General features: G+C 43.6%; 1 protein-coding gene across 4 annotated transcripts in view; it reads right to left on the bottom strand.

Annotated features, from left to right (window-relative positions):
- Window positions 1-11851: 11851 nt before the first annotated feature.
- ABCD2 (ATP binding cassette subfamily D member 2) overlaps window positions 11852-26409 on the bottom strand; it is a 46708-nt gene continuing 32150 nt past the window's right edge. For 2 of the 4 annotated variants that reach the window (XM_009504190.2, XM_064445269.1), the window contains exons 8-10: window positions 19736-19820; window positions 18879-19004; window positions 11852-16277 (exon numbers count right to left, since the gene is read on the bottom strand). In XM_009504190.2, coding sequence (XP_009502485.2) covers window positions 16067-16277; window positions 18879-19004; window positions 19736-19820 — 422 coding nt within the window. In that variant the 3' untranslated portion in view covers window positions 11852-16066. The other 2 variants (XM_064445285.1, XM_064445278.1) reach the window with 2 other exon arrangements.

Genomic DNA, 26409 nt, shown 5'->3' with positions numbered 1-26409 from the left:
CAGCTTCCAAACCCACAGTCTGGGAAGCCTATGTGGAAAACTGTCCTGTTTTAGAACTTTTAAAAGTGCCATATTGTACCTCCTGCAACATTGATAGTGCACTTTGTGAAATCCAGTTGGATTAACTAACCATAGCCCCTCCTTATAGCAAACACAGAAGCATTAAAACTCACAACTTAGAACAATATTAATGCAGATACAGATATTAAATGTCAATCATTTTTAGCAGACATCTAATAAACCCTTCTTTTCATGGTTGGGCAGGGAAAAGTCCCCATCTTGCAGATTTTGGGCCATCACTGTATTTCAGTTTAGCCCTTAAATTATTCTGTTACAGGGCATCCTGAAGGCTTCAACATGCAAGGTGATTTTAAATTGATGATGCTGTTAAGAACTAAAGCAAAGAGCAAATCTTTGACTGACATGCTCAGTAGCAGAGCATGCTGGTAGAGTGAGCTCACCTGACTGGAAATGATTGCTGTTGCTCAAGCCAAAATAAGAGGTAACTGATTACCATTATAGGCACAGGACTAAAATATATAGGGAATATATGTTGATAATTAGTCTTCCTATTTACTTATTTCTGCATAGACCTGCTCAGACTAATTTTCCAGTGTCACGGTTTAACCCCAGCCAGCAACTAAACCCCACACAGCCACTTGTTCCCTCCCTTGCCAGTGGGATGGGGGAGAGAGTTGGAAGGGTAAAAGTGAGAAAACTCATGGGTTGAGATAAAGACAGGTTAATAAGTAAAGCAAAAGCCTCACACACGCGCAAAGCAAAACAAGGAATTCATTCCCTCCTTCCCATGGGCAGGCAGGCGTTCAGCCATCTCCAGGAAAGCAGGGCTCCATCACGTGTAACAGTTACTTTGGATGACAAACGCCATCACTCCGAACAACCCCTATTTCCACCTTCTTCCCCCAGCTTTATATGCTGAGCATGACGTCATATGGTGTGGGGTATCCCTTGGGTCAGTTGGGGTCAGCTGTCCCAGCTGTGTCCCCTCCCAGCTCCTTGTGCCCCCCAGCCCACTCGCTGGTGGGGTGGGGTGAGGAGCAGAAAGGGCCTTGACTCTGTGTAAGCCCGGCTCAGCAGTAACTAACACATCCCTGTGTTATCAATGCTGTTTCCAGCACAAATCCAAAACACAGCCCCATGCTAGCTGCTATGAAGAAAATTTAACTCTACCCCAGCCAAAACCAGCACATCCAGTTAGGGTGATACAGCAGTGGTTTAGAAATTTTTCTGAGAACTTGTTAGGGTTACTATCGGTGCTCCTTGCTGACAAAGCAAAATGCAGTAAGTCCAACCTGCTACCTATGCAGTGGTTAGCTCAGGTGGTAGATGTGGGCAGGACAGGAAGAAGCCCCGGGGCTGTATACAGAGGATCTCTAGATCGATTTCAGCTCTGGTATCTTTCACTACTGGAGTTAAGGTTTTCAGATTGAAGACCTGAAGACAGTCTTTGTGCTCTGAATTAGCCTGTATGCCTGGTAAAACAGTGACCACTTTTTACTGCTTGATGAACTGTGGGACGAAGTCCTACCTCGCTTTTCTTTCTGCTCAAGCTGAAGTGCACACAGGCCTGGAAATGGGAAATGTGTCCAGCTGAACTGTGAAACTCCCTGCCATGACATACCATCAGACCAAAACCCCAGTGACATTCAGAAGAAACCAAGATCCTTCTGTGTCCTTGTGCAAGGTCCTCCTCAGTTGTACAAGCAGCCAAGTGGTGCTAGTGACCTGTATTTTGCCATGTAAAGTCATAAATAGTAATGATAAATAAACCCTTCTCATACCAAAGTCCAAGCCACATAGTGAATAACTGGAATTATAGGAAACTTCCCCCATGGGCAATTCTTTATGTAATTGTCCACTATAGGCACTTGTCCATGCAGCTTCTGAACTCTTTCAAACTCAAGCTAAGCCACTCAGACATTGATTAAATTCTGTGTGGCAGCTCATTTGCCCTGCAAACCGGGCAAAATTGCTGAATACTCCTTTTAACGTAGGAGGCAATTCCGGCTTTGCCTTGGCCAGGCAGACTGTGTGGGCAACCATTTCATTAGAAAGACAGGATTTTCCATGAAAGCCTTTGTGCTGCCTTTTCCCTCTAACCCCTAAATTGGGAGGCAACAAGAATAATCAATGAGTTGTGCCTAAGGCCTGTAGACCCAGAATCCAGCTACGTACTAATACATGTTAATATCTACCACTATCTAATTCACTGTTCACTCTTCAACATAACTACAAATATTTGTCTGGAAAGCTCAATTAATCATCCTTAATCATTATACAGGCATTCCCCTATGTTTTCTAACTGAACTACTACTCACAGTATTTCTTTTAACCTGTGGATCACGTTCTTTCAAATGAATCTGAACCTTAACCTGTGTTAGAGTAATCAGCCACACGCTGAGCTATCTTCTGTTACCCAGCATGTTTTATAAATTTATTTTTGGGTGGCAAATACTATGATTTATGTACTGTGATATAAACCACATTGTAGTTACTAATAAAATCTTTTGAAATGTTTTCTGGGAGGACTGAAATTTTCCAGGCTTGACTCCGTTCAAACGTATACACATAAAAAAAAAAATAATTTTGTTTTGTTTTGGTAGTAACATAGATAAAGATAAAAGATATTTTTTTTGTTTTATAAAGCATCAGTTTTGCCAGTTCCTGTAATTTTATTGAGACTATCAAAGATTTGATGTTTTCCATAAAGATCAGGCTCCAGCATAGCCATAATTATGCAAGAGTAAAATCCTTTCAGATTAACAAGAAAGTATCCAGCACTCATATTCACAAAGAAAATAGGAAAATTTAAATTAGGCGTATCCTAAAGACTCAGAAATCAGAAACACAAAAATAACAAACCCATATTTGTTGTTTTGAAAAAAAAAATCGCTATTTTTAAGCAAAGCTGTTTGAGGTGTGGCATTAGCAAACATGAAACCTTGCTCCATCGTTCTTCTTGTAACTATCACAAATGTTTGAACTCTGTCATTGGAAAATGATTGTGCAAGTCGTGCCCAGCACGTAGCACCTAGTTTTGAAGCATGAAGAAACAGGTTTTGAATCACCAGGGAAATGGTAGTGAAATATCTCTTGGTAAGAACAGGCAGGGAAACATTTTGTCACGTTCTGTAACTCTTAAGTCCAGCTGGCTGTGGTATGTGCCACAGTGCTCCTCAGAAAACACATTTTCCATGTTTACTTACACAATATGTGTGGCAAGCCTTGACAGCCATATCAAGGCAGTGTCTACTGGGTGCAGGGGGAAGACTATACCAAAAAGGCACAAACACCATAAAACTTTACCCATGTATTTCCCAGGCTGCAACAACCAGCAATTTAGGAACATTCCAGTCTTGCCATCACATTCAGGGCACGTGTTTGATAATCACCAGGGGATACACATACCTAAAGATGTACGGGGGTGTAACTCAGTGCTGGTAACGTTGAGTGTGCTGCACCCACGTGAGGTATAACAATAGCTCTCAAAAATCTTGATTACAGTGGAAATAAAGAGTAATTTTACATCCATGTGAGCTGGTTGGCCATCCACCAACAGCCTTCACACACTGCTTTGTGTCTCACCCACACAACAGCCACCCAGTTTGGCTCTTTGCCTACTCTGGGGACAGAGTCCCCTCCCCAGGGCACTGGGGAGCTGGCTGCTGTGGGTACTCGTGTCAGCACATGCCACACACGAAGCATTAGGCAGCCCTTGCCATCTGTCCCTGTGCCCCACATTGTCATCATGCTTATCAGTGAAGCCAGGTGGGTGGCCTGGAACGTGTCTTCCAGCATGACAGGAGGATGCTGGAAGTGCTGGTGTCCAGGTAGAGAAACCATAGCATGCCAGCAAGACATTCCTGTGGTCACGGCTGGATGTGGCCAGGGGTTCCTGAAGGCATCTGGTATCCCATGAGGACCAGGGGTTTAAAAATGTTCTACAAATGGGTTAAGAAAGCAGCATTTAAAATATCTTTGGCCCATGCAACACTGGCTAGCATCCCGTCTTCCAGGGGCTTGATGTCAGCCTGGTTTTAATGATTTGGTGGAGGTGGGAAGCAACGCCCCTGGCTGTGGGCAGGCTCTTTTGGGGTGGGAATGAAGTGTCCCTGCAGTGGGAGGAGTAGTTTTCCAGCCGCTCCACCTCACCCTTGCGGTTGGTTAGGGAGTGAGTCCCTGGCTGGCAGTCCCACCCCTCTGCTCCAGCTGGGGAGCGGCTCCTTAGTCTCATTCTTGGTTGACTTCATGGCAGCCCTTGCACAATCCCTGGAACCACTGCCAGGCATCTCTGTTATGTGGACACTCAGGTACTCAGCTTGAAACAAACTTCAAAGATGTGCTGCTTCTGGTCTTCAAAAGAAAGTTGCTGCTGCCCCCAGAGGGGAAGCACTCCCTGGCTTCCCACCACCCTGCCTTTCCCTTTCCTCTGCTGCACTGCTTGCTTTTCTCTCTGATGCACAGCTGCCCTTTCAGCTTCCAAGCCTTTAACCTCACCTTATCAGTGTGAGGTAGGGACTAATGTACTCCACCTTCCCCAGTCGTTTCCTCCACGGCAGGGGGCTTTAGCAGAGAGGCGAGGGGGCTTGGCAAGGTTTCCTCACCCAGAAGCCCTGCAGAAGGACACCCTGCTATTGCTGCTCGCTTGTGCCCCACTCCTTCGCTGGGGTCAAGAGGACGTGGTGTTTGGGGAAGGCAGGCTAGCAGCTGTGTTTGCAATACAGAACAAACATATAAGCTGAAAGGGGCCAGGGGACCGAGCTGTTTTCTCAGCAAAGCTAATTCTCACTTTTTAAAATTACAAATCTCCTAACAGTTGGATTTTTTACTCCCTGGAATTCAAGTTCTGTGGAGGTAAGTAAAGAGGAGAAGGCCACAGCCTTTTTAAAAATAGAATACATAAAAGCAACCTGTTTCTAACTTCACAGTCCGAGAATAAAGCCTAAAAATATGAACCACAGGCAAAGCCAAATGCAAAGTGGTGCTGTGGGTGTGTATGCCAGTCAGGTACTGCCAGCATTGCATGGCAGCCCCCCAACACGAGGACCTTCCCCAGCATCCCCTCTTGAGAAAACCAGCCCAGGGTATAAGCAATCGTGCTCAAAAATCAGTGAATAAAAAAAAGCACAAGCACAAGGGGAAAAAACCCTAAGATTTTCCAAAAGATCCAACCCCCTTACTTCACCATGGAAGGATAGGGATGGGAGCATTTCCCTCTAATCCTGTCTGTCGTTTTCAAATTCTCCGATCCAAGGACAGGCAGTGTCAGTGATCCCTGCAGCAGAAACCTGTCTGAAAGTGAGCTCTGACAGTCTCAGATCTACTTTCTCTGGAAGCCTCTCTGGGCTAACCTCTTCAAAGTGCAGGAGGGAAGCACCATCTGTCTGCTGGATCAGAAGAAGAGTGGATGAGATTTAATTAAGATGATTTTTGCCCTCCAGTCAGGTTGTTTAAAAATTAATTTTAGCTCTCCTACCCCTTCAATTGAAGTCATAAGCTAGAGGGGGCAATGCACCCTGAAATATTGATTCTGCCTCTCAGATGGCAGTGACCTACATTTGCGGGTGCTCAGCCCATGAGCGAAAGCCCAGGATTGTTGCTGTCCTGCTGCACCACGCACGGAAGCAATGATCAAGGTGCTGGTTTGGATTAGAGGCAGAGTTTGACGTGAATCCTTTAATTTCTTTTAAATGCATCATGATTCATTATCTAAGGCAGGATCCCATATCAGGTGCATGAAGAAAGCTTTGTGAGAGGCAAGCCGAGGTTGTTTGATCAAAGCTATGCCCTAGGCAATATGAGAGCACTTCCCAGCCTATTACAGCTGGTTTCTGTGAAGGCAGACAGCACCCATTTGAGTGCTGGAATTGACTGGAAGGAAACTTAGATGGGTTTCTTTTTTTTCCCCAATATTTTTCCCCCAGCTTATTGGTCACGTCAGTCCTACACAACAAGGCATAACCGAAGGCCACATTCAATTCACCTTTCATCTACACCTGCAAAGCTTACGTCATCTTCACTGAAGGCTTCCTAAGTGTGGCAGGCAAGTATTTGGCTAATAAAATGTCAGCCTGGCAGAGATAGTCATGAAACTCTTGAGAAACGCTGTGGTTTCTGAGCCCTGCCCTTAGCAGTGTTGATCAGGATGCAGATCTGCTCCAATTAAGTAATGCAGCATGCAAACAATGGGGAAAAGAATTTGGGAAGGAATTTAGGATCTGTGAATAATTTTGAGTTCAACTCTTACCAGTTCCTTGGTGTATTGCATAGTCAGTTGTTCCCAAGAGCTGCTGAGCACCTTAAAATTGTATTCTTACAAAACAAACCCTTAAGCACCTTCATAACGTTAAGAGTCATGAATACACTCATTATGTGTTGTGCCTGAAAGTAATGGCAATTTCTTAGCCCACTAATACCAAAAGGAGTTGCATATGTCATCATCAGAATGGACTCACTATCAATAATCTTTACAGGAGATGGTTGCCAACAAACTTACTCTAGCTATCCTGTGAAGGGAGCGAGGCTGGCTTAGGAGCAAACCTTGGCAATGCTATGCTGATATGAGTCTGCAAACTCAGCAGTAATGGGGGTTCTTGCAAGTTCCTCTCTAATAATCTGATCAGCGTCATTAAGGAAACCTTTTAAGAACAGCTAGAGATACCTGGTGACTCTAAGTTTCACAGACCAAACGTTTGTTTTGTTTCGTTTCCCTGACATGCCCTGCCTTTCACTGGCAATAAATTTGGCTCCACTACTCAACATGCTGTTCAGCTCAGCATCACCCTTCTTTCCTGCCAGAAAGATGGGAGTTTTAGCAGCACTTTCCAAACAGGATTCCTGAGGCTTAGCATTATACGTTGAACAGGAAATCTGAGCCTGTAAGACTGCACAAAAGCTTGTGTATTTGTGCCTGAATCTGGTGCTCAGCCAACTGCAGGAGAAACTGGTTGCGGTAAGTGAAGGAAGACAGAGGTGATAAAGAGCTCTCCCAGCTCCTAAGTATTCCTGCCTGCTGATGAAGTGTATTTGTAGTGAAACTCTAAGACCATAAAGTCTCCACAGCACATGGCAGAGCTGTGTTCTCACCCCACCTGAGCCCACTGCGGACGAGGACTCAGCTTCAAGTGCAACAAAGCCAAAGGTTTCTGCTTACACATGCCTCATTCTTCACAAGAGTGTGCAGCCATGCGTCTTCCGCCTCCACCCACAAGAAATCTAAAAGAACTTGAAAAGATCATGACAGTCAGATGGTATTAGAGCACAAACCCCAATTACAGCCATTTTAAGCCCTGCTTGAGTGGGTGGATGGAGACAGCAGAGGTCTTCTGCCCATACTCCAGGCTGGATCAGCAGTAGCCTGCTCTGATACGGAGGCAGCCCAGCGCTGCGTTTAGGGCAGCCCAGTGTTGTGTTCAGCCTGGCACTGGGTAATGCAGGGCAGCTCCTGTGTGACAAAGTGACTTTTCGAGGTGGGCAATGCTGGCTAAACATGCTTTCATGGATGCCGGGCAAAGCAGCTTGGGTCTGTCTCTACTTGCCCACCTACGAATGTAGGAAAAGAGCTGGAAGAACTCATCCTTTGTGGTTCCAGGTCTTCAGGCCTCTCCTGCCAAACTCACAAGTAGCTTTTCTCTGAAGTGGCATTCAGCATGCTGGCTGAGTTGTCCATGAAAGCATGAGGCCCTGCAGCCCTGTTGACTCCAGCAGCGCTGGAGTTCCCGCTTTCGTAATTACCCGTCGGCCAGGAGGGGCTGTTTTGGCACCGCCTAACAGAGGCCATAGATGCCACTGAACAATGCCCTGAGCCAAACAGGCACTTTCTGCTGGAGCACCCCAGCCCCCATCAGAAGCAAAACCTGTCCTGGCTTCATTTGAGCCTGAATTTGTCCACTTCCAACTTCTGCATTTCGTTTATGCCTTTTGCAGCAGCATAAGGCTCTGAATTAGCAAAGTAAATAAACATCTTCAAGCATGGCTTTAACAAAACAAACCATAACACTTTGAACACTTTGCCTTACAATTCACAGCAGGCTAGGCAGCTATTTGATGATACACCCCTGAACTATGTCCTAGGTAAGAGCATGCTTTGGTCCATCTGATCTGGTTTGTCTTTAAGGTGCCCCTGGGAACTCCAGCCTCCACTGGAAACTTTGACACGCAGAACAGGAGTTAAAACCAAGAAAGTGAGAAGATTGTTTTTTAGGAAATAATCCTTGGTTGGAGGGGAAGGGGTTTGGAAAGGTTGGGGCCCATGCTGGCGCAATAACCTCAGGTTTCCCAAAGGCACTCAGCAGGGCAAAGGAGCAGGCACTTTGGTGCTGTCATAGAATCATTAAGGTTGGAAAAGACCTCTGGGATCATCAAGTCCAACCGTCAGCCCAACACTACCATGGCCTCCTAAACAATGTCCAGAAGTGCCACGTCTACACGTTTTTGAACACCGCCAGGGATGGTGACTCCACCACCTCTCTGGGCAGCCTGTTCCAATGCCCAACCATTCTTTCAGTAAAGAAATTTTTCCTAATATCCAATCAAAACTTCCCCCAACACAACTTGAGGCCATTTCCTCTCGTCCTATCGCTAGTGACTTGGGAGAAGAGAACAACACCCACCCGGTACAGCTCCATCCTCATGGCCCAGCCCAGTGTCGGAGCAGGGCGAGCAGGTTGCAGGGGATTGACAAAGCCAGACTGGATTGGTTAAGGGAACATCTGGCAGGCTTATTTTTAAGAAACAGACATTTTTTAATATCTTTAAATCTGATCATGCCACCAGGGTTTTTTTCCTGGTTGTTAATTAAAACCTCTCTCAGACAAGCAGTTTTTGAAAGAGGAATTGAACCTCCCTTCAGAAGTCCCTGGAAGTAAGTCCTTACAAAGGAAGTGCAGTCATTCTCCCAGGCCAGCATGCATTGCCTCTGCTTTCATCTTGGCATGAAATGCATTAATCATTTTTTTTTCACCCATAATAACATAAGCAAGAAGAGTCTAATAAACAGAGTCCTCATCCTCTGATACGGCACATACGTACAACCAGTGGTTAGACGGGTTGAAATCTCTGTAACAGGATTAGAGTATAAAAACAGGCTAACAAGAGACTGCAGCAGCACCTCTTGTATGCTCATTTTACACTGGCAAGGAAATGGGGATGTTCGTAGTTTTGCTTCTGTGGCTGCCATTTCATAATGGATATAAAGGGATTTTTGATTGAATAGCAGAGCTCAGGCACCCATGTCATTATTTAAGAATGATTATATTTATGGGTTACCTAGAAATACTCCAAAGGACATTATGAAAGGCAGTTGTGTGCTTTTGATGACCGCGTGCTAGCATTAAAAGAGGATTATTAGTTTATCATGAGTATGAGCTGTAAAACTTTTAAACCACTGTGGCATTGCAGGCGTAAAGTGATACTAGGATGTGTTTGCTCACTGCAAGAATGTCCTGTTATTATGAGCATACATCTAGCAAAGCCCAGCTTTATCATTACCAGTTGTTGCACTTCGGTGCTTTCCATTAGTACCTTGTTAGCTACTGATCATTTTAGTTGTGCAGATGCTATTTCTTAAGAATTTTCCTCAAGCTGTTTGCTGACTACCTATAAAAAACATTTGCAAGGTCTGGCCATGAGATGCTCAAGGACTTCTGCTCACCCACACGTTTATGCAGTACATTTCCTGGGGAGGAGGGCACCAGCACCCTGTCTCAGTGCTGCACCCATCCCGGCGGGGTCAGAAAGCGGGCCAAAAGGGTGGGAAGGAAGACTTAGTGCAACCTGTATAATAAAGATAGAGATCTCCAAACACACCAGCACAGGAAACACCAACTGATAGAGAAGCCTCTTATAAAGTTCATGTATTTATAGCACAGTTTGATCATAATTGAGAATATTTTAACTGATATACAGAGAACAAGAATACTAGAATTACTGAGTGCAGTTTTTTGGTTGCTTTAAATATGAAATAGGTTGGTTTTGTTTCAGTGCCCTGCTTACCATTTATGGTGAGAAAAATTTCTACTTCCCAAAACCCCAAATCTTTATGAAAAGCATTAAAAATCTGATCTATGTGACAAGCAGCTCTAAAACACAACAAATATAAACTCTCTTTCAAAGACATTTCAATCTAAATAGCATTTATGATAAGTGTCATGCTAAAAATTATCAATAAATGAACGTTTCTGTTTCTCTTGATGTTTGTATTATCCTACAAATCCTGTGTGAGGTTCAGCTTCTCTCTATATGCTTGATGACAACAGAAGAAAAGTAATGTGCTATTGCATAATTATTTTATATCCAGGACAGGTTTCATTACTCCCTTTTTCCAACACCTGGCTCCTCTCACGGGCTCTCTCGGACTGTTTTTTTTCCCAGACCTCATCCCAGCCTGGTTCCTCAGTGGGGGCTCAGCCCCAGGACCCAACTGGTTCCTCAGACCTGTGCCAGCCACCATCGCAACCTCTTTCATCTTTTCTTAATTACCTGTTTAAAAACAGATTTTTCATACACACCAAACTTGCACTGGGTGGGGGCAGTATTTTTAATATGGCGCTGTTACCCTCTCATAGATGGCCTCAGACGAGGTTAAAGACACTAATTTAAAAAATACAAAGCAGGTGCTGCAGAATGAGACATAATCAGAAATAAGGCCATAGAGAGGCAGCATAAGGTGTTCTTCCAGATATTCCCCACTTAATAGAAAATTTCACCCGTGGGAAGTCTTTGAACACCTCTGCTCTGAGTATTTCCTGAGTCCTTTTTGCTGCTGTGATACGAGCCTTGCTGTCCTGTCTCTTCTGGGAATACTTAACCACTGGGCAAAGGCTCAGGGCTCCAGCGCTTCACAGTGAACGCGTGGTGCCAGTCCTCTGGTGGCCTGATCAGAAAGCAGGAACGCTCTCCAAAGAGCAGACGCCAAAGCATGTCTTACCAACAAAAAGTGAAACTCAAGTGCAGCCTTGCAGCTCTCAGCTCACCTTCCCCACTACAATATACCCTGTCTCCTCCTGGTCTGATGCATGAGCTCCAGCACAGTCATACAGCCCCCCAAGAGATACCCAAAAATGCATTTATCGTGGCTCGTGTCCTGGACTTTACTCACTGTCGGTGCTCTCCGAGTGGGTGCCGTAGCTGGAGGGGAGGCACAGGGGACAGGCCTTCAGTTACACGTTAGGATCTAGTTCTCAAGTGACCACCATCACCATGGGCTCCTCAGCTGCGTAATCCAGGTCCTGTACCTCACCATCCCCTGCCAGGCAGCTGGGAAGGGGCTAGACACAAGCCAGCTCTGGGTGCTAAGGAGTCAACCGATATCCTCATATTCCTGGTAGTCTGAAGGGCTAGAGACAGTATTTTTTATCTTAATCCCTAAGAAAAAAAACCCTCTCCTTTTCTAGGCCAGCATGGGCACTTGCTTGTAAAATTTGTGGCATTGATGCTTTTTGCATAACTTTATCTTCAAAGACCATAATAACGACCTTTGAGAGTGATGCTGCTGAGGTCACCTGAAGTTGCGCTACTGACACCATCCTCTGGCACATTTCTCGACGCCCACCCTCCCTGCAGAACTCCCCAGCAAGTGGTGACAGCTCTTGTCACCTTCCTGTCATGAATCAGGTCCATGCTGAAGTGGATGCACATGAGACGTGAGAAACCCCACAGCAGCCTTTGACGCCAGCCTGATCTAGGAATGAAACATTTGTTTTAACTTGCAAACACGCAACATCTACCCCAAGCTTTCCATCACAGCAACAAGGGATGGGAAGGGGCTCCCAGAGCACAGGCAGGCAGGTCCTGACTGCTACATGAATGATTCATACGGAACACTGTAAACTCAAAGTAAATGCAACATGTTTTATTTGAGGTTGGAATAAATTACAACTCTAAAGCATAATTTATTGCTTTATAAATTTTTCTGCTCTTAAAAGGCATTAATATCAAACATAAACAAAACAAAGACACATTCAGTTAGCAGTTCAGTTCTCTTAAGCTTCATGAACAGCTCAGTAGGGGGATTTCATTCCATGTATGAATGAAATCTCTGATCACAGGCTCAGGAACTTGACTTTGACATGCATTATCATCATTCAGACATATTGAAGGGACTGTAGATGTGTTCATTTGTTTTAGGATATAATTTTTATTGCATTTTCCCCTAAAATATTCCATTGAATACCCAGTCCTTCATTCCTCACTCAAATACAAATCCCACCTGCTTCAAAAAACTCCTTTAAAAGATACGCAGGGATTTCTACCCCTGCAGAAGGAAGGCTTCCAGGTCTAAACCAGGAATTAGTCTGGTCCCAAAACTAAATGAAAAACAAACTCTTCCTAGGTTAAAATACTGAAATCCCATGCACAAAAATTGCGTCCTCCCATTCTGAAGATTCTTGCAAAAAATCCCAGCATTACCTGAATGAACTGATGTGGATAATTCATATTTTTATTGTACAGTTATTCCATGCCTAAGACTGCTATGAATTCTGCTCAGTATGTAGGCCCAGGCAAGTCCAGTCTGCCCTGAGTGCTGGGGGACGAGAGGGTGCTCGCAGGAGGCTAGGTGCACCGAGCACTTTGCAGAATGCAGCCCTGAACGCACAGGTGCCGTGACATGACGAGCTGGATCTGGCTAGCTCCAGCTAGATATGACAGGCAGAAAGGTGGCCAGAAAGTCACTTCCTCAGCCCCCTGGGGACTCGCAGCTCCTGAATGCCAGAAAGGGAATGAACATTGCAGCTCTCATTGCACCACAAGAAAGGATTCCACCAAGGCAGCCTGCCCTGCTCTGACCCTCTCGCACTGCAAGGGCCAAGCGCTCCCTGTGTCTCGGCTCCAGAACAGCGTCTCCCTGAGCTATTCCCTGCGCAGGCAGCGTGCACCTCTGCTCGTGTTTTCCCAGCTGGGTCCGAAGCAGCGCTTCGGGCAGGGCTTGTGCCCTCTGTTACACCAGAGGTAAAACTCTCCAGAAACAGAACTGGAGACTCCCATCTCATTTAGCCCTTGGAACAACTCAGAAAGTTTGCAGAGAAAATCTCCAGGGCAGCTTCTCTTCCAGCCACAAAACTAACTATAAAAATAATGAGCCACCAGTACAGGAAATTCTTCTAAAACTGGCTTGGTATTACTCAGAATAGTCAGATTACTCCTATTTAGTGAAGGGTTTCTTCTCATACCAGCCTCTAATGTTCTTGTCAGGCCTACAAGACTGTAAATAGTTGAGTGAGATGCTAGGGTATTTTATGCTATATTACTGAATGGGAATGGTTAAGCCTCTTACTGGATCCAAGAAATAGCAACATCAAGGAAAATACTATTACATCAATCCTGGTGCAATTTCAGTTGTCATTAAAATTTCATGAGTAATGTACGTAACTTTTGTAAGTTTTATGCATAATCTCACTTAAAAAAACCCAGCAAACAAACTTTCTACTTCTAAACACAGTTTCCTCAGAAGATATGGTTCTGTTGTGCCACAAGGGATGGCCACCTTCGACCTCTGCAAGGTGGTACCGCCGATTTCAGGCACTGCGCTTGCCCGTAATGGTTCCTAACAGCCGAGCGCCACGGCAGAGCTTTGGTGGGAGGCCGGGAGCATGCAGGGCCATTTCTGGAGCTGTGCTGAACTGGGCCACTTGCTCACCATTTTCAGTGTCCTACTCATACGAGGACTGGACAACCCTGGTTTAGCTCCCAGCCACATAGTAAAGTGCTTAGCGGAGGGGTGGGGAACACTAATGCCCCCTCCTCCACCTCAGCTCCTGCCTGGGGAGAGGCTTGTGGAGAGGTGGCTTTGTGGCTGCTCTGCGCTAGCAGGATATGCTGCAGCTGGGACAGGGGCATGCACACGGTGCGTGCCTGATTCATCTCCATCTTAGAGAAACATAACTCAGAAACGTGCAAGCCTTTAACATCATCAGTCATCTCATTTATGCTCACCGAGAACAGATTCTTGGCTGACTTCTTTCTTTCCTTAGCAGTTCTGAATTTTTCTTTGAAGATGAGAAGGAAGAAAGTTAGCCTTCAGGGAGGGGGACAAGCAGAGACACTTGGAAATTAAAATGCATGCACATGTCATCCACTACAGCAGTGACCTCCAGTCTGCACTTCACATCTTATTATCTTGAACTTTTTCTCATCCCTTTCAAAGGTTCCCAAGAACATTCCTTTCTGTGTCAGTGAGATGTCCCAGGGGGCTCTACAAAGAAAACTAATGAAAGGAACACACTGTTGTCACCAGGACAAGTTACAGGGTTACATTCAAGACAGAGACTCCGGAAGAGCAGGACAGGAAGCAGACTTAGCCCATTTTCTGGTGTAAGTGCATACCAAGCAGCAAGATGAGCACACAGTGAGAAGATGGGCTAAGGGTTAGTGCACTGGACAAGGATTTGGCAGGTGGAGTTGCTTCACCTTCCCCTTGTTCTTGAAGCAATCAGAACAACTAAACAATTTATATTAACTTCAGGGTGCTCAAACATTCCCAGCTAAGCAAATACAACCAAAATATTTCTCCTCTCTTAACAGTTCTTAACAGCTTATGTATTGCCCCTGTCAGACTAAGCACATCGGACAGAAATCTTCTGAGGAATCACACTTCTAGGAAAAAAAGAACCAACAAACTTCAGGACTGCTACATCTCGGCTAAGGCTATTCACCCATCTGCAAAGCCTCTTACTCGTCTTGATCTTAATTCCTGAGCTGCCCATTTGCCATGCACTTGCAGTCAGAGAGAGCAGAACTATTTACATCTTTTTTTCTAATTCACTGGGTTTTGCCTCCTGCAAGGCACTCACGCCAGCACTGTCTTAGGGGTTTCTGTTTAAAGCACCTTCTGACTGACTGGGGACCAGGTTCCTAGTGAACTGAAAAGCAGATGGGACAATCGGTGAGTGCCTCTGAAAACAAAGCTGTTAACTGATGAGTTTGCTCATGGGGAGGGCAGTGTTCAGCCACTCTACCAAAATACGGCAGGCATATTAATTAGTAGTTACAAAACGCACTAACTTTTCACAGACCTTTTTAAGCGCTGAGCATTTTAATTGTCAGGACAGCCATGCCTGAGAATTCAGTCTAGTGTTAGTAACTGACATTTGGCTCTCCTACAGTCCTTCTCATCACAAAGTGTCTCATGGAACAAACAGGTGCCTATATTGTGATTTTACCAACAGAACTACTGGGTCAGAGATGGACACCGGCTGGATCAGACCCATGGAGCAGATGAATGACTTGTCAAGCAAAAACTAAGTCACTTGATGCCAGGCCCAGTGCTCCACACCCCACCCCCCCACCCCCCAGGTTACTAAATAGGGGACATAAATAATCCCCCAGAGAAACTGATGTATCATGAAGGGCAAAGAGCCTCTGAAGCTAAGCATAATGGCATAAAGTACAGCACAAGTATATTACATATTTAGCTCTATCCCTGCTTCTCTGTTGCGAGGGCAGCGGGTTGCTCAGACAGTTGTCTTCTGGACAGCCTATTATGTTATTTCCTATGGAAATGCAGGTAAAGGTGTGTATGTGATTCAGTAGTAGGACAGGAGTTTGGTTTTACATGGGCTGAAAGAACGTTTCTTGTACCCAAATGAGATTTTTGCATGCATCTGCATACTCACCCAGATGCTGCCTCTGCCGTGCTCCATGCCTGAGGTTCATGCCAGCTTTGCTCTGCGTAGCAGGCATATCATACGCACACAGTGACCTGGTACAAGAGCACATTCTGCAGGCCAAGTCTCAGGCAAAAATGCGCCTACATTACCGAAGTGTGTTGGTATTTTTTTGCAGTGAATCGGGCTTTCACTAGGAATTAACATAAGCTGCAATTACTAATCTTCTACGCTGTGCACTTGCTTATTGTTTTTTCACAGTTCAACAACTTTCTTCCTTAATACTAAAACGCTAAAGTCTTACATAGCATTCAGAGCATTAGTTTCTGCTGGCTGTGTTTCTCTGCTCTAAGCCTCTATCACAATGCATGCAAAGGATAATGGCTGAATTTGTAATGCTTTTAACTAAAAAAATACTTTTAAAAACATAAAACATAAATTATTTATTCTTCTTTGTCCATTGTTTTAAGCACTGAGTCTTCTCCCAAGATTTTACACAGTTCATTCAGTCTCTGCTGCATTTTAGGAATTCCTGCAAGCTGGGATTCCAGTCTCTGTTTTTCCTCACTCAGTGATAAACGGATAGCAGTGTCCAACTGCTCAAAACGCCAGCCACCTTGTCCATCAAACTGCAGCAAGTGAGTGTGGTACTTCCTGCGGTAAAAATTAAAACATTAGTAATGGCTCAGGAAACAGATGGTTCATCTTTGTACGCAAATTTGGATGTTCGTGTCTCTTTTCAATGGTGCCTGTCAGGAAGTTGAGACCTGCCCAGTTTTGGATCAATGGGTATGACTTTTTTTCAGTGACTCATAGTCCCAGGACACTCTTTCGAAAAGGATTTGGGTATTTCAAAGCCTGTCATCAGGACCTCCCCAGGCCATCTAGTGAAACGCAGCAGTGGGTTGCCAGCTGTAGGCTATCAGCACTGGTGTGGGCTCCCCAGCCAGGGTGGTGTTGCCTCAAGCAGTCCCCATGGCCGGGCTCGCTGAGGGTCTTATCTGCAGTGATGCTGGCAGGAGCAGGCAGCAGGGATGTGGAGGATCCCCTCAGCATCTGCTGCCCCTGGCAAGGTGGCAGCCTCCCTCTTTCTGCCTCTCTCTTAGAAACATTGTCTGTGGCTACAGTTGCCTTCACTGCAGCTCCAACAGACTCCTTTTTGTCCAGGTGCTTGAACAGCAGTGGCAGAAAAGGCTCCCGTCTCCCCCACGAATGCTAGTCCCATTTTATTTTATTTACCTTGCTTTCTGAGACCGGTTTTACCTCCTTAGCAGAAAATACATCCAGGCAGGCACAGTGCACCTGATGCTACTGATAAAACTCTAGTTTGTTAAAATTACACCTCAGTCCATTTTGCTGCATCTTACAAGGTTGGCTAAAGAAACCTCCAGTCCTAAATCATGGTTCAGTTTGCAAAGGTCCAAAATAAAAAAGCCTGTGACTCCTACACAGATCTTTCAGTGAGTATCAGGGTGTGTGCACTGAAAATATTCAAAGGTGTACATGTGGAGTTTGTCAAGACCTGACAAGACATTTATCAGGAGGTGCAAGAAAAGGAGCAGAGAGTTCCCTCAGAGCTGCTGGTATGACTGTGTAATTTATCACTATAAATTATAGAAGATGAGATGCATCATAAAACAGTGATTATAAATCCCATCCAGGGAATGTGACAGTTTAATAAACTCAATAGCTTATGACATGGGACTCAAAAGAGATTCAACTCCGGGCTTATATTCACCACTTCATGCATATTATTCTTTGTGACACCAAATGCCTAACGTATCCCTCTACTTTTCCCCCACCAAAACCCAAAAAAGTCAGGAAGCTAAGATAGCTGATTGAGACATCCAATGTTTGTGGTCTAGGAAAGTAGCCAATATTTTAATCAAAAGAGCAAACATTTCCTGGTACCATCTTGAGGAGGAGAAAACAGCATGTGAACCCAGTTTTTGTCTATGCAGTGCAGTCCCTGTGGAAGCATACCTAAGCTAAAGGCATCTGATGCTTAATTCTAAATACTCAGCGCTTATGTTTACTTCTCCAGAACCCCACAAATCACCAGATGTCTGATAATTTCAGTAATACTTTGGAGGTTATAAGAACATTCCCAAACCTTCCTGAATAGCACTAGTGCTAGGGAACAAGAAATGTCGGCAGGAAAATGGTCTCAATAGATCTTTCTCACAAGTTCTTTTGCAAAAATTCCCTCTGCATCGTCACTATTTATAGGTGAGATGCTCTCAAATACTTGTTTTCTTGAGCAGTGGTTTTAAAATAATGCCAAACTTTACAAAAATCAATACTATTTTTAAGTGCAATCTAAATTATTTTTAAAACAAATACCTATGTGACATGTTTTTCCTATCAGAATACCCATTTTTTCTTAACATTTAGGTCCTGATCCAACAAAAGCCATTTCCACTGTCACCGTCTACACAGAGGAAGGAGGAATGCTGGGGAAACTTTTTCACAGAAGCAGACACTGATACAGTTTCTTTCCTTTAAGGCAACAGACTGGTAATGGATTTTGTTATCAGTTTAAAAAAAAGTAAACAATCTGACAGTAGAGATCAAGGAGTTCAGAACAAATAGTGTCTGCTAATGTTACCTTATACCTTCTTGATCTCCTTTTGCCCTTTAAAGTATTTGGTTGTTTTATGTATCCAGTAACTACATTTATTTCCTTTAAGGGACTCTTCTATACTTAGTAGTCCCTCACTACAACAATGTTTCTCAGAATTATGACATTTCTTTTCTTAATAGATGATCAAAGCTTGAAAGCTCACAAACCCTGCAGATAGAGGACACAACTGAAGTTAAAATGCCAGATGTATTTTTCTTATGGAAGAACAAAGAGTAGTTTAACCACTTGCCATGTTTCCCATCTTCTCCCTGCACTGGTAAATTTGCCCAGGACAGCTCATGTATCTTTTCACCTTCACAGAATAATCTGGTGACATCTGTTGTGGCTGTGGTGTGGTGGACTAATTAATTGCCTCTTAGATACCTGCATGTTACTATTAATAGTTAATAATTGAAACATATTTGAAAAAAAAAATAAGAGGGAGGAATAAATACCTGTCAAAGAATGAAAAAATCAATGCTAAATGCATTTACATCACTATTACTGTACCAAGTTATCTTAGATAGTGCAGTAGATATTAAACAACTGCCCTAGTACAAAGAATAAAGGTCAATCCACTGCCTGTCAGAAAGCTAAAAGCAAGACCGTGACAAATGCCTGAACATACTTACCAAAGAGAAGGTCTGTGTGTTATAGAAAGCAGGGATATCCCAGCAGCTTTTGCAGCTTGGAATATCTTTCCTTCAACATCAATGCTCACAGCACTCGTGCATTCGTCCAGCAATGCATATTTTGGCCTTTCAAAAGCAGATAAAGAATATGACTTGTCTATGTTTTGGACAGTATTCCCATGTATGATGTTTAATTGAAAGGACAACAGAAAGGAGAGAGCTATTTTTGCCAGAGAGCCATCCCTCATCTACAGGTGGCAGCTGCTAGCAACAACATAACGTTTCCATGCACTATTCAGGTGCAGAGTCAGCTTCCAGGAAAAATGGGCTTATTTCTTGGTCCATCTGAGTACACAGTGATCTAACGTCTTCTAGTTTGACTCAGTATTATTCTGTCCTGTCATCAAGTCATGCAGTAGCTGCAGCCAACTCAGAAACTTTCTATGCACTGCTATATAAGGACTGGGCTGCCCCTGCTTCCTTGCAATCTCCAAAACCGAAAAGTTTTGGAGCTTGGCTTTCAAATTCCCATAGCCTCTGCAACAGTCCATCAGACTTCTGCAATATTTGTAGGAGAGATGCAGAGAAGGTGTTTGTGCCTGAGATGTTAAAGAAAGGGACATCTGGAAAACGTAATCTTATGTGGCCAAAAGCAAAACTTAAGTAAGGAGAATTACCCAAACTAAAAGCAGAGCTTGTATGAATAAACAACAAGGTCTGCAGTCCTACACAACTGTCTAGCAGTACTGCATACTGCATGTAGACTCTAGTCTGCTACTGCTCAAACTATTACAGCAAACCTGCAAAACTCTTTCTCATTTTCAGATGCTACTTAAAGAACAAATCAAAACACTTACTTGTGGTAAAACATCCGAGCCATGCCCATCCTTTGTTTTTCCCCTCCTGATAAGACATCTTTCCAATCCATGATGGCATCCCAGCCTTTTAAAAAAATGCAAACAAAATGTGTCAGGACAACACAAGTTTATGAAGGAAATGCAGCTTCACTTGCAACACCTCTGCAATCTGCAACCAAAATCATAGAGTATTTCCATTGCAGAAGAGACCTCTTAGGGCTCTGGATCACATCTTCTGAAATACCTCAATGCCTTTCCACTAGCACTCTATTGGAAAAATGTCCCAAATATCACGTCAATTTTGAAAGTTGAATTTAACCTTCTTGGTCATGTAGGTATTGTCAAAAAAACTTGACTTACCATCTCTTTGGAAAAAAACATCTTTCACCTGGATATAACTAATCATTTTATTCTGTCATGTTTGTTTTATAGAATTTGCTATTCTTTCTTAAAAGGTGTGAGTGGAAATTTTAAAAGAAATTCAAAGAAATGAAGTGTAAAAAACATAAAGAGCAGTGCTGGACTCCACTCACTACTGTAGGCAAGGAATAACTGTCAGCAAACTCAACAGAAACACAGATGCAGATGCAGGGATGCTTTCTGTGTGCACAAACAAGCAGCTAACATATAAAGCCGTACACAGACAGGAGGATTTTCTATACAAACTTCCCGCTACCTTGTATTTAGAAATGACCCACAACTGTTACAACGCTTAGTATCCTTATTGAATATTCTGCATGGCCTCTAACTGATTTTTTTTCTTTATCACTTTCAGGTACATGCAACCAGAGCGTGATGCATTTTATCTGACATCTTATGGCGGACTGGTGTTTCTACGAGTAGTCTGGCATGATTCACTCTCACTAATGAAAAACTTCAAATCCCAAATTACCCTACTGAAAATAAGTTTTCCATCAAACAATCCAGATGGAAAGAGTAGCAAAATAGATGAGTTTTGAAAAGGGAGAGTGTGGATGCAGAGAAAATCTGATATCATGTTTCTCTCAATAGATCACCTACTCCTGAGACAGGCAGCTGGAGTGGGGCCAAGCGAGGAAGAGAACATTTTTCCAAATCAGCCCAGAAGCACTGTAACCAAAAAATTAACACAACCAAAAACCCTTTTCTGCCACTGCCCAACTGAAAATAAAAATTTGCCAGAAGAGAGTGTAAACAAGGTCAAGCAAGGAGGGTGGGCTGTGTCATTTCTGACACCTGAACAAAGGTGAGACAAGTGGGGCTTGTGAAGGTGCAGGAGGCTGGGGAGTGCTCTGCCTGTGCTTGGTGCTACGCCAGGACTTGGAGGACTGAACAAAACCTTTGTGAAGCATCTGGTGACAGGGTGTGTGACTGAAAACAGGAACTGATAATGCTAGAGACTGAATTCCAATAATTTCCTCTATGTAAAATTGCAAAATATAATGTCATGATTTTTTTATTACATGTGTATATAGTTAGATTTAAAAGCCAGGCATGCACACACCCACCAGAAATACATCACCTTTAGCGATCCTATTGTTTTTCCTTAGTTTCCTTCCATTCTTGTTTAAGGATCCCAGTGGGCGCCCCCCTGGGGGAGCATACAGTGCTTTCTATCAGCAGGCTCCTAGCAAAGACCGAGTTGTGCAATGATTAACTGAATCACCATTGGATGAACTTTGGTAAAGGGAACAGATAGACAGAGGCTGCTGCTGCTGAGCAGTCCTGGTGCTGGGACCACGCAGAGAGCTGGAGTGCTGTTCCACTGACACCTTCAGCTTCCAAAAAAGGCTGTAAAACACCTGGAGCACTCCTTTTTGGCACGGGGTTCTAGGGGCAAGGGGTAGGAATGGTCCTTCATGAAAGCCACAGAAACAACTATGCTTCTGAAGACAATGTTCAGGCTGCTGCTTACATTCCGTTACGTTTAAGCCAAGAATATAGATGAACCCCAGCGGTCTGGACCTGAGCTAGGGTGTGGGTGCATGCACATGTGTGCACATGTGCCTGGGGGAGCAGTGCCTGTGTTCATACAGTTTCTTCCAGATCAGCCTGGTTTATAAAGACTTATTAAAAGACAAAAGGGGAATGAAGTTCAAGAAGAAGCATCATCTTGTCAGCAAAATCGTTCCATTATTTCCTCTACAGGTGAATGATTTAGCCTCTGTTTACCAGGATACAGTGGTCATCTCTGTGGTCACTTCAACTTACATTCAAACTGAATATTAGAAGTGCGTCTTGTATCCTCCTGCCTAGCTCCCTCCCCAGATTTTCCTATTTGCCACTGGGAATGTCTCAAAGAACAGATAAGGAAGGATCCATTTTAATACTATCCCTTTGAAAAATTATTTTCTTATGTCTGAACAATTTCCTCTGAACACTTAAGCATTGTAACTCACAATAAACAGACTCCCTACTGTTCATTAACAATAATGCACCTACTTGTTTCTTTTCTTTTCCTGCTGACATGGCACAGGTCAGTGAAGATCGTCAGTGTTCTGAAAATATCAGCCAAGTCAGTGGCTTATGTCATCCATAGCTACAAACACTTTACAAATGAAGACATTAAATGGCATGTCCATGAATGCAGAAGAAATGAATTGGCTTGTCCATGAATGCAGCACAAATCTCTTGGTAGGTACAAACATAATCCTGGCTTTCAGAGTCCAAATTCCTTGCCCAGTCTCTTGCTACATGTAGCCTTTGGTTGCACATGGTATGATGTTGATGTGATGAACACTGGGTGTCACAGAAATGCCTTCTGCAACCAGTAAGACAAAAGAGCATGTGTAATGTGCTGGGGCAGAGTAAAAGTAGTAGAAATAAATACAGCTGTCAGCAGAAACTAGTGATAGCCTCATGAGAGCAGCACTTCATTTTCTTTCATGGCTTCTTTTATAATTCCTTTTACCTCAATTTCTCTGAAGGAAAAAGCAAGCTAAATTTGACCAAAAAAAGGGGTTACATCTGGGGTCTGTAGTGTTGTGTACCCTTCATCCTTGTGAATCCTCCCACTTACATACCAGACAGAGCATTCAGCTGCCATGAAAATATACACTTAAAAATTCATTTTCCAGATCTACACTCCAATGCACCTCATCAGACATGGACTGGAGTGTTACAGCTTCATGTCAGAAGAAAGGCTACCATAGCAAACTGCAGCCAGAGAGCCCACCCTGGTGAGTTTTTGAACATGGAGGCCTCTAGCACAGCATATGTCCCCAGGCAGTTGTCAAAATGGAAGAGAGCCCAGGTGCTGTGCAGGATGAATATGCAAGGACAATCCTTAGCTGAGGAAGGAACAAAAGAGACCATCAACTGCGTGAGCCCCAGCTCAGCATGACACTGCAGGCATTTGTGTCTCTGGATTTCAGAGCCACTGGAAAAGGCAGCAGAGCACTCCAGAGTTCCTGCTGGTACCAGTAACAAAAGTGAATCCAGGGCTAAAATGATCAGATGAAAAAATCTCAGTGGATGAAGTGTGCTTGTCTGTGTGTTTATATGTGGCCTAGCACAAAGCTTCCCTGGACAAGACCCAAATATACGACAAATGTGCAAACTAATGAAGAATAATTATAATCTGAGGTGATGAGAAACCATAAACAGGTTAAACTTGTTCAGTAACGTCATCTGCCCCAACCTGACAGGCCTGGTCATGCATTCAGCGTGCTGCTACACGTACTCATGGCTCCTTTCATGTGACAGGCTATCAGCAGCCTAAGGCAGCATCACGACTGACACTTACTAAATATACACAGATTTTCAAAGCAGGTCAAAAAGGAACCACTTTCAGTATATCTACTGCGCATGTCCATGCTATTACCCATGATTTCTAGACATGCCTTTTCACCACCTGTGCTGAATACAACCTTCCTTGCTACCCTCATTTTACATGAAATTATTGTTCTGGTAGAGCTAGCAACTTTGCAGGCATTGATGGGGCCACCTTATTGATAATATAAACGTAAGTAACAAAATGGCATTCCTCTAATATGCAGCAGGTGAGAAAAACGTCACTGTGGGCCTCAGTGGGAAGGAAATTATGCCCCTAGCAGCAAGGGGGGCTACTGTCAACAGCAACTGCCCAGGGTTCTAGGGCTTGGGCTCAGCGACATCGGAATGGTGGTGGTGGGGAGGGGGACTGTTATTTTGGCAGTTTTGGTGGGTTTGATGTATTCTGTTCCTACCAACTGAAAAAAGTTTCATGGGAGTAACACGGAAGCTAAATGCCAAACTGGGGTTACCCCTTCTATTTACTTCTAACTGGGTCAAACCTTATAGCTAGAAAAAGAGAGGAACTTTTGCCATTGGGAGCAACAAGAACAATGCCAGGCTCTTGTTGGCTACTTTACACTTGGGAATCTGCTGACCCTTGTACTAATGCAATGTGGAAGTAATTCAGCTAAAGACAATAAAGTTACACCAGGACAAATAAATTGAGTCAGAGTTGTGTATTTCTGGCTCCATCTGGCTTTTTAATAACTGCCCACAGGAAGCAGAACACAAAACTGCAAAGCATCGTATTATACATGCGTGACTTCCGTGGTGAGTTAAGCACAACAGGGTCATGCCCTAAGGACCCTGCTGTCTGGTAGATGCTTAATACCGCTGGGGATAGGTGAAAGGGGAAGAGACAGAGATAAGGCTCTGAAGGAGAAGAGGTTGCACAGAAAAAAACATTGAAGAATAGTATCAGATTTCTATAATTTAATGATTGACAGATAGCTCCATTCTTAGAACAGTTTATGGAAACAGTTCAAAATAGCATGGACATATCCCATATATCCACAAGAATCTGAATAACTAAAAATGGTTTTATTGATTTTTTTTCAGATGTAGTACATTTTTGAAAGGTATATATAATATATCAATAGAAACTTGCTGGGAATTTTTCAGCAAAACTTTTTTCCAGTGGAAAATGCCAGTGTCTGTGAACCATCAAAGCAGTTTGCAAAAAGGAAGAAGATGGTGTGGGGCAAATCCTGTGTTCTACAAGCTTTATATGGGATTGTTCATTATTTTGCAAAGAAAAGAGTTCAATTTTTAATAAAAATAATTTTAGTTCAAAAATCTGATTTTAAGTAAAAGAATAAAATACAAATTTAAAAAAAAAGTAATTCAGCTATGTATAAAAAAAATTTCAGTTGTTCACTTTCAACAAGTATTTCCTTGGCTTGCTGGTTCAAAAAACCAGAATATGAGTCTTTGTCCCAGACTGGGGGAACTCTGAAGACTATGTAAGCATATGAAATCCTTGTAACGTGTCAAATCATATGTCACGGATTTGCTCTGTGCTCCTACCTTGGCACCTGCCTCCTGCAAATGACCAAGGAGAAAAGGGAACAAGTGTATTACGGTCCTAAAAACTCCCTGGCATGTGGTAATCTCTCCCCTTGTTTTCCGGCTTTGCCCACTTCTGTCATTTTAGATCGCAAAGTACTTAAGACGCATTTTTTTAACATTTGTTTGTGTAGACTTTTGCAGTGTGCCCTTATCCTGAGTGGAGTTTCAGCTGAGCACCAGTGAACATTAGCAGTGTCCTCTAGACTTTTTTATAGATTGTGCATGTCTCTCATCCACAGTCAGGCAGGCAGAAGAGCAAGAACAGGGTCAGCAATAAATATGTTCTTTGGCACAGAAAGTAGAGCAAAACTGATCCAAACCTGGGTTTTCATTTTGGCAATACAGAACACTAACCCTAGCCAACGGCATCTCATACATGGAGCACAGTAACTGCTCCATCACCACTTACAGGCTCCAGCTGCAGGGTTATAAACCACAATGATGTGCATTCAGAGGCTGCTGGGGTTTGGTTTTGGCTACTGAGGGTCATGTGCTGTTCATTATATACAAGTACCAGCAAGCTATGAATGCACACTCCACAGTGGCTTTGTGCCACTGACAATTTAACTGCTCCTCCTTTTCCAGCTCCCCATTCCAACACATCTGCTTGTTCTTCTGCAATTGGGGCTCTTCACTTAGTGAAGTAAGTGACTCAGGAATAGTAACAAGAACAGTTATAATGTCAGTGTAGGGAGCAGAGGCCTTCTCTGCAATTATTCCGGTCACTGAGTTTAGCTCTCTGCTTTTTCAATCCTTGTGTCATAGTATCAGATCTGAATAATAATATGAATCAGAATGATGGCAGATTCTTATTTTCTATTGCAACTTGAGGGCCAACAGCCATTATTAAGTTCTGAACAAAGAAACATTAACCCATGGAGAGATAAGAGTCTACCAACAGGATTGCGAGGTAGAGAAGTATCTGTAGGTATATAATTGCTGTTGGAAACAATTACTACTCCCCACTCTAAAATGTGCAGAAAAGATACCACATGAGTGTGCATGCATGCATCAGAAATAATATATTCCCTCTGCCTTTTGAACAGAGCAACAGACTGCCATCTAGGAACAGGAATTTAGACGTTGCCTTGGGATTCCCAATGGCTGAAGCACTACTTTCTATTGTCAGAATGATCCTGAGAGATACCAAGCACACATGTTACAAGGCAATGCACCCGAAGTACCCTCTCGAAAAGCAGCACTGACAGCTGGCAGAGAGAGGGCAGGGTACATCCAGCACTCCCGAGCTCCTTAGACGGGTTTGAAGATCCTCCTTCTTCTCCCTCAATGTTACCAACTTTATCCTATGTCTGTTTTAAAAGCATAATGATGGGCAGGAAATTCAAACTAGA

Source organism: Phalacrocorax carbo, chromosome 1, assembly GCF_963921805.1.
Source record: "Phalacrocorax carbo chromosome 1, bPhaCar2.1, whole genome shotgun sequence".
NCBI lineage: Eukaryota > Metazoa > Chordata > Aves > Suliformes > Phalacrocoracidae > Phalacrocorax > Phalacrocorax carbo.
Note: the sequence above shows the minus strand (reverse complement) of the source record. Positions and strands in the feature narration are given on the sequence as shown.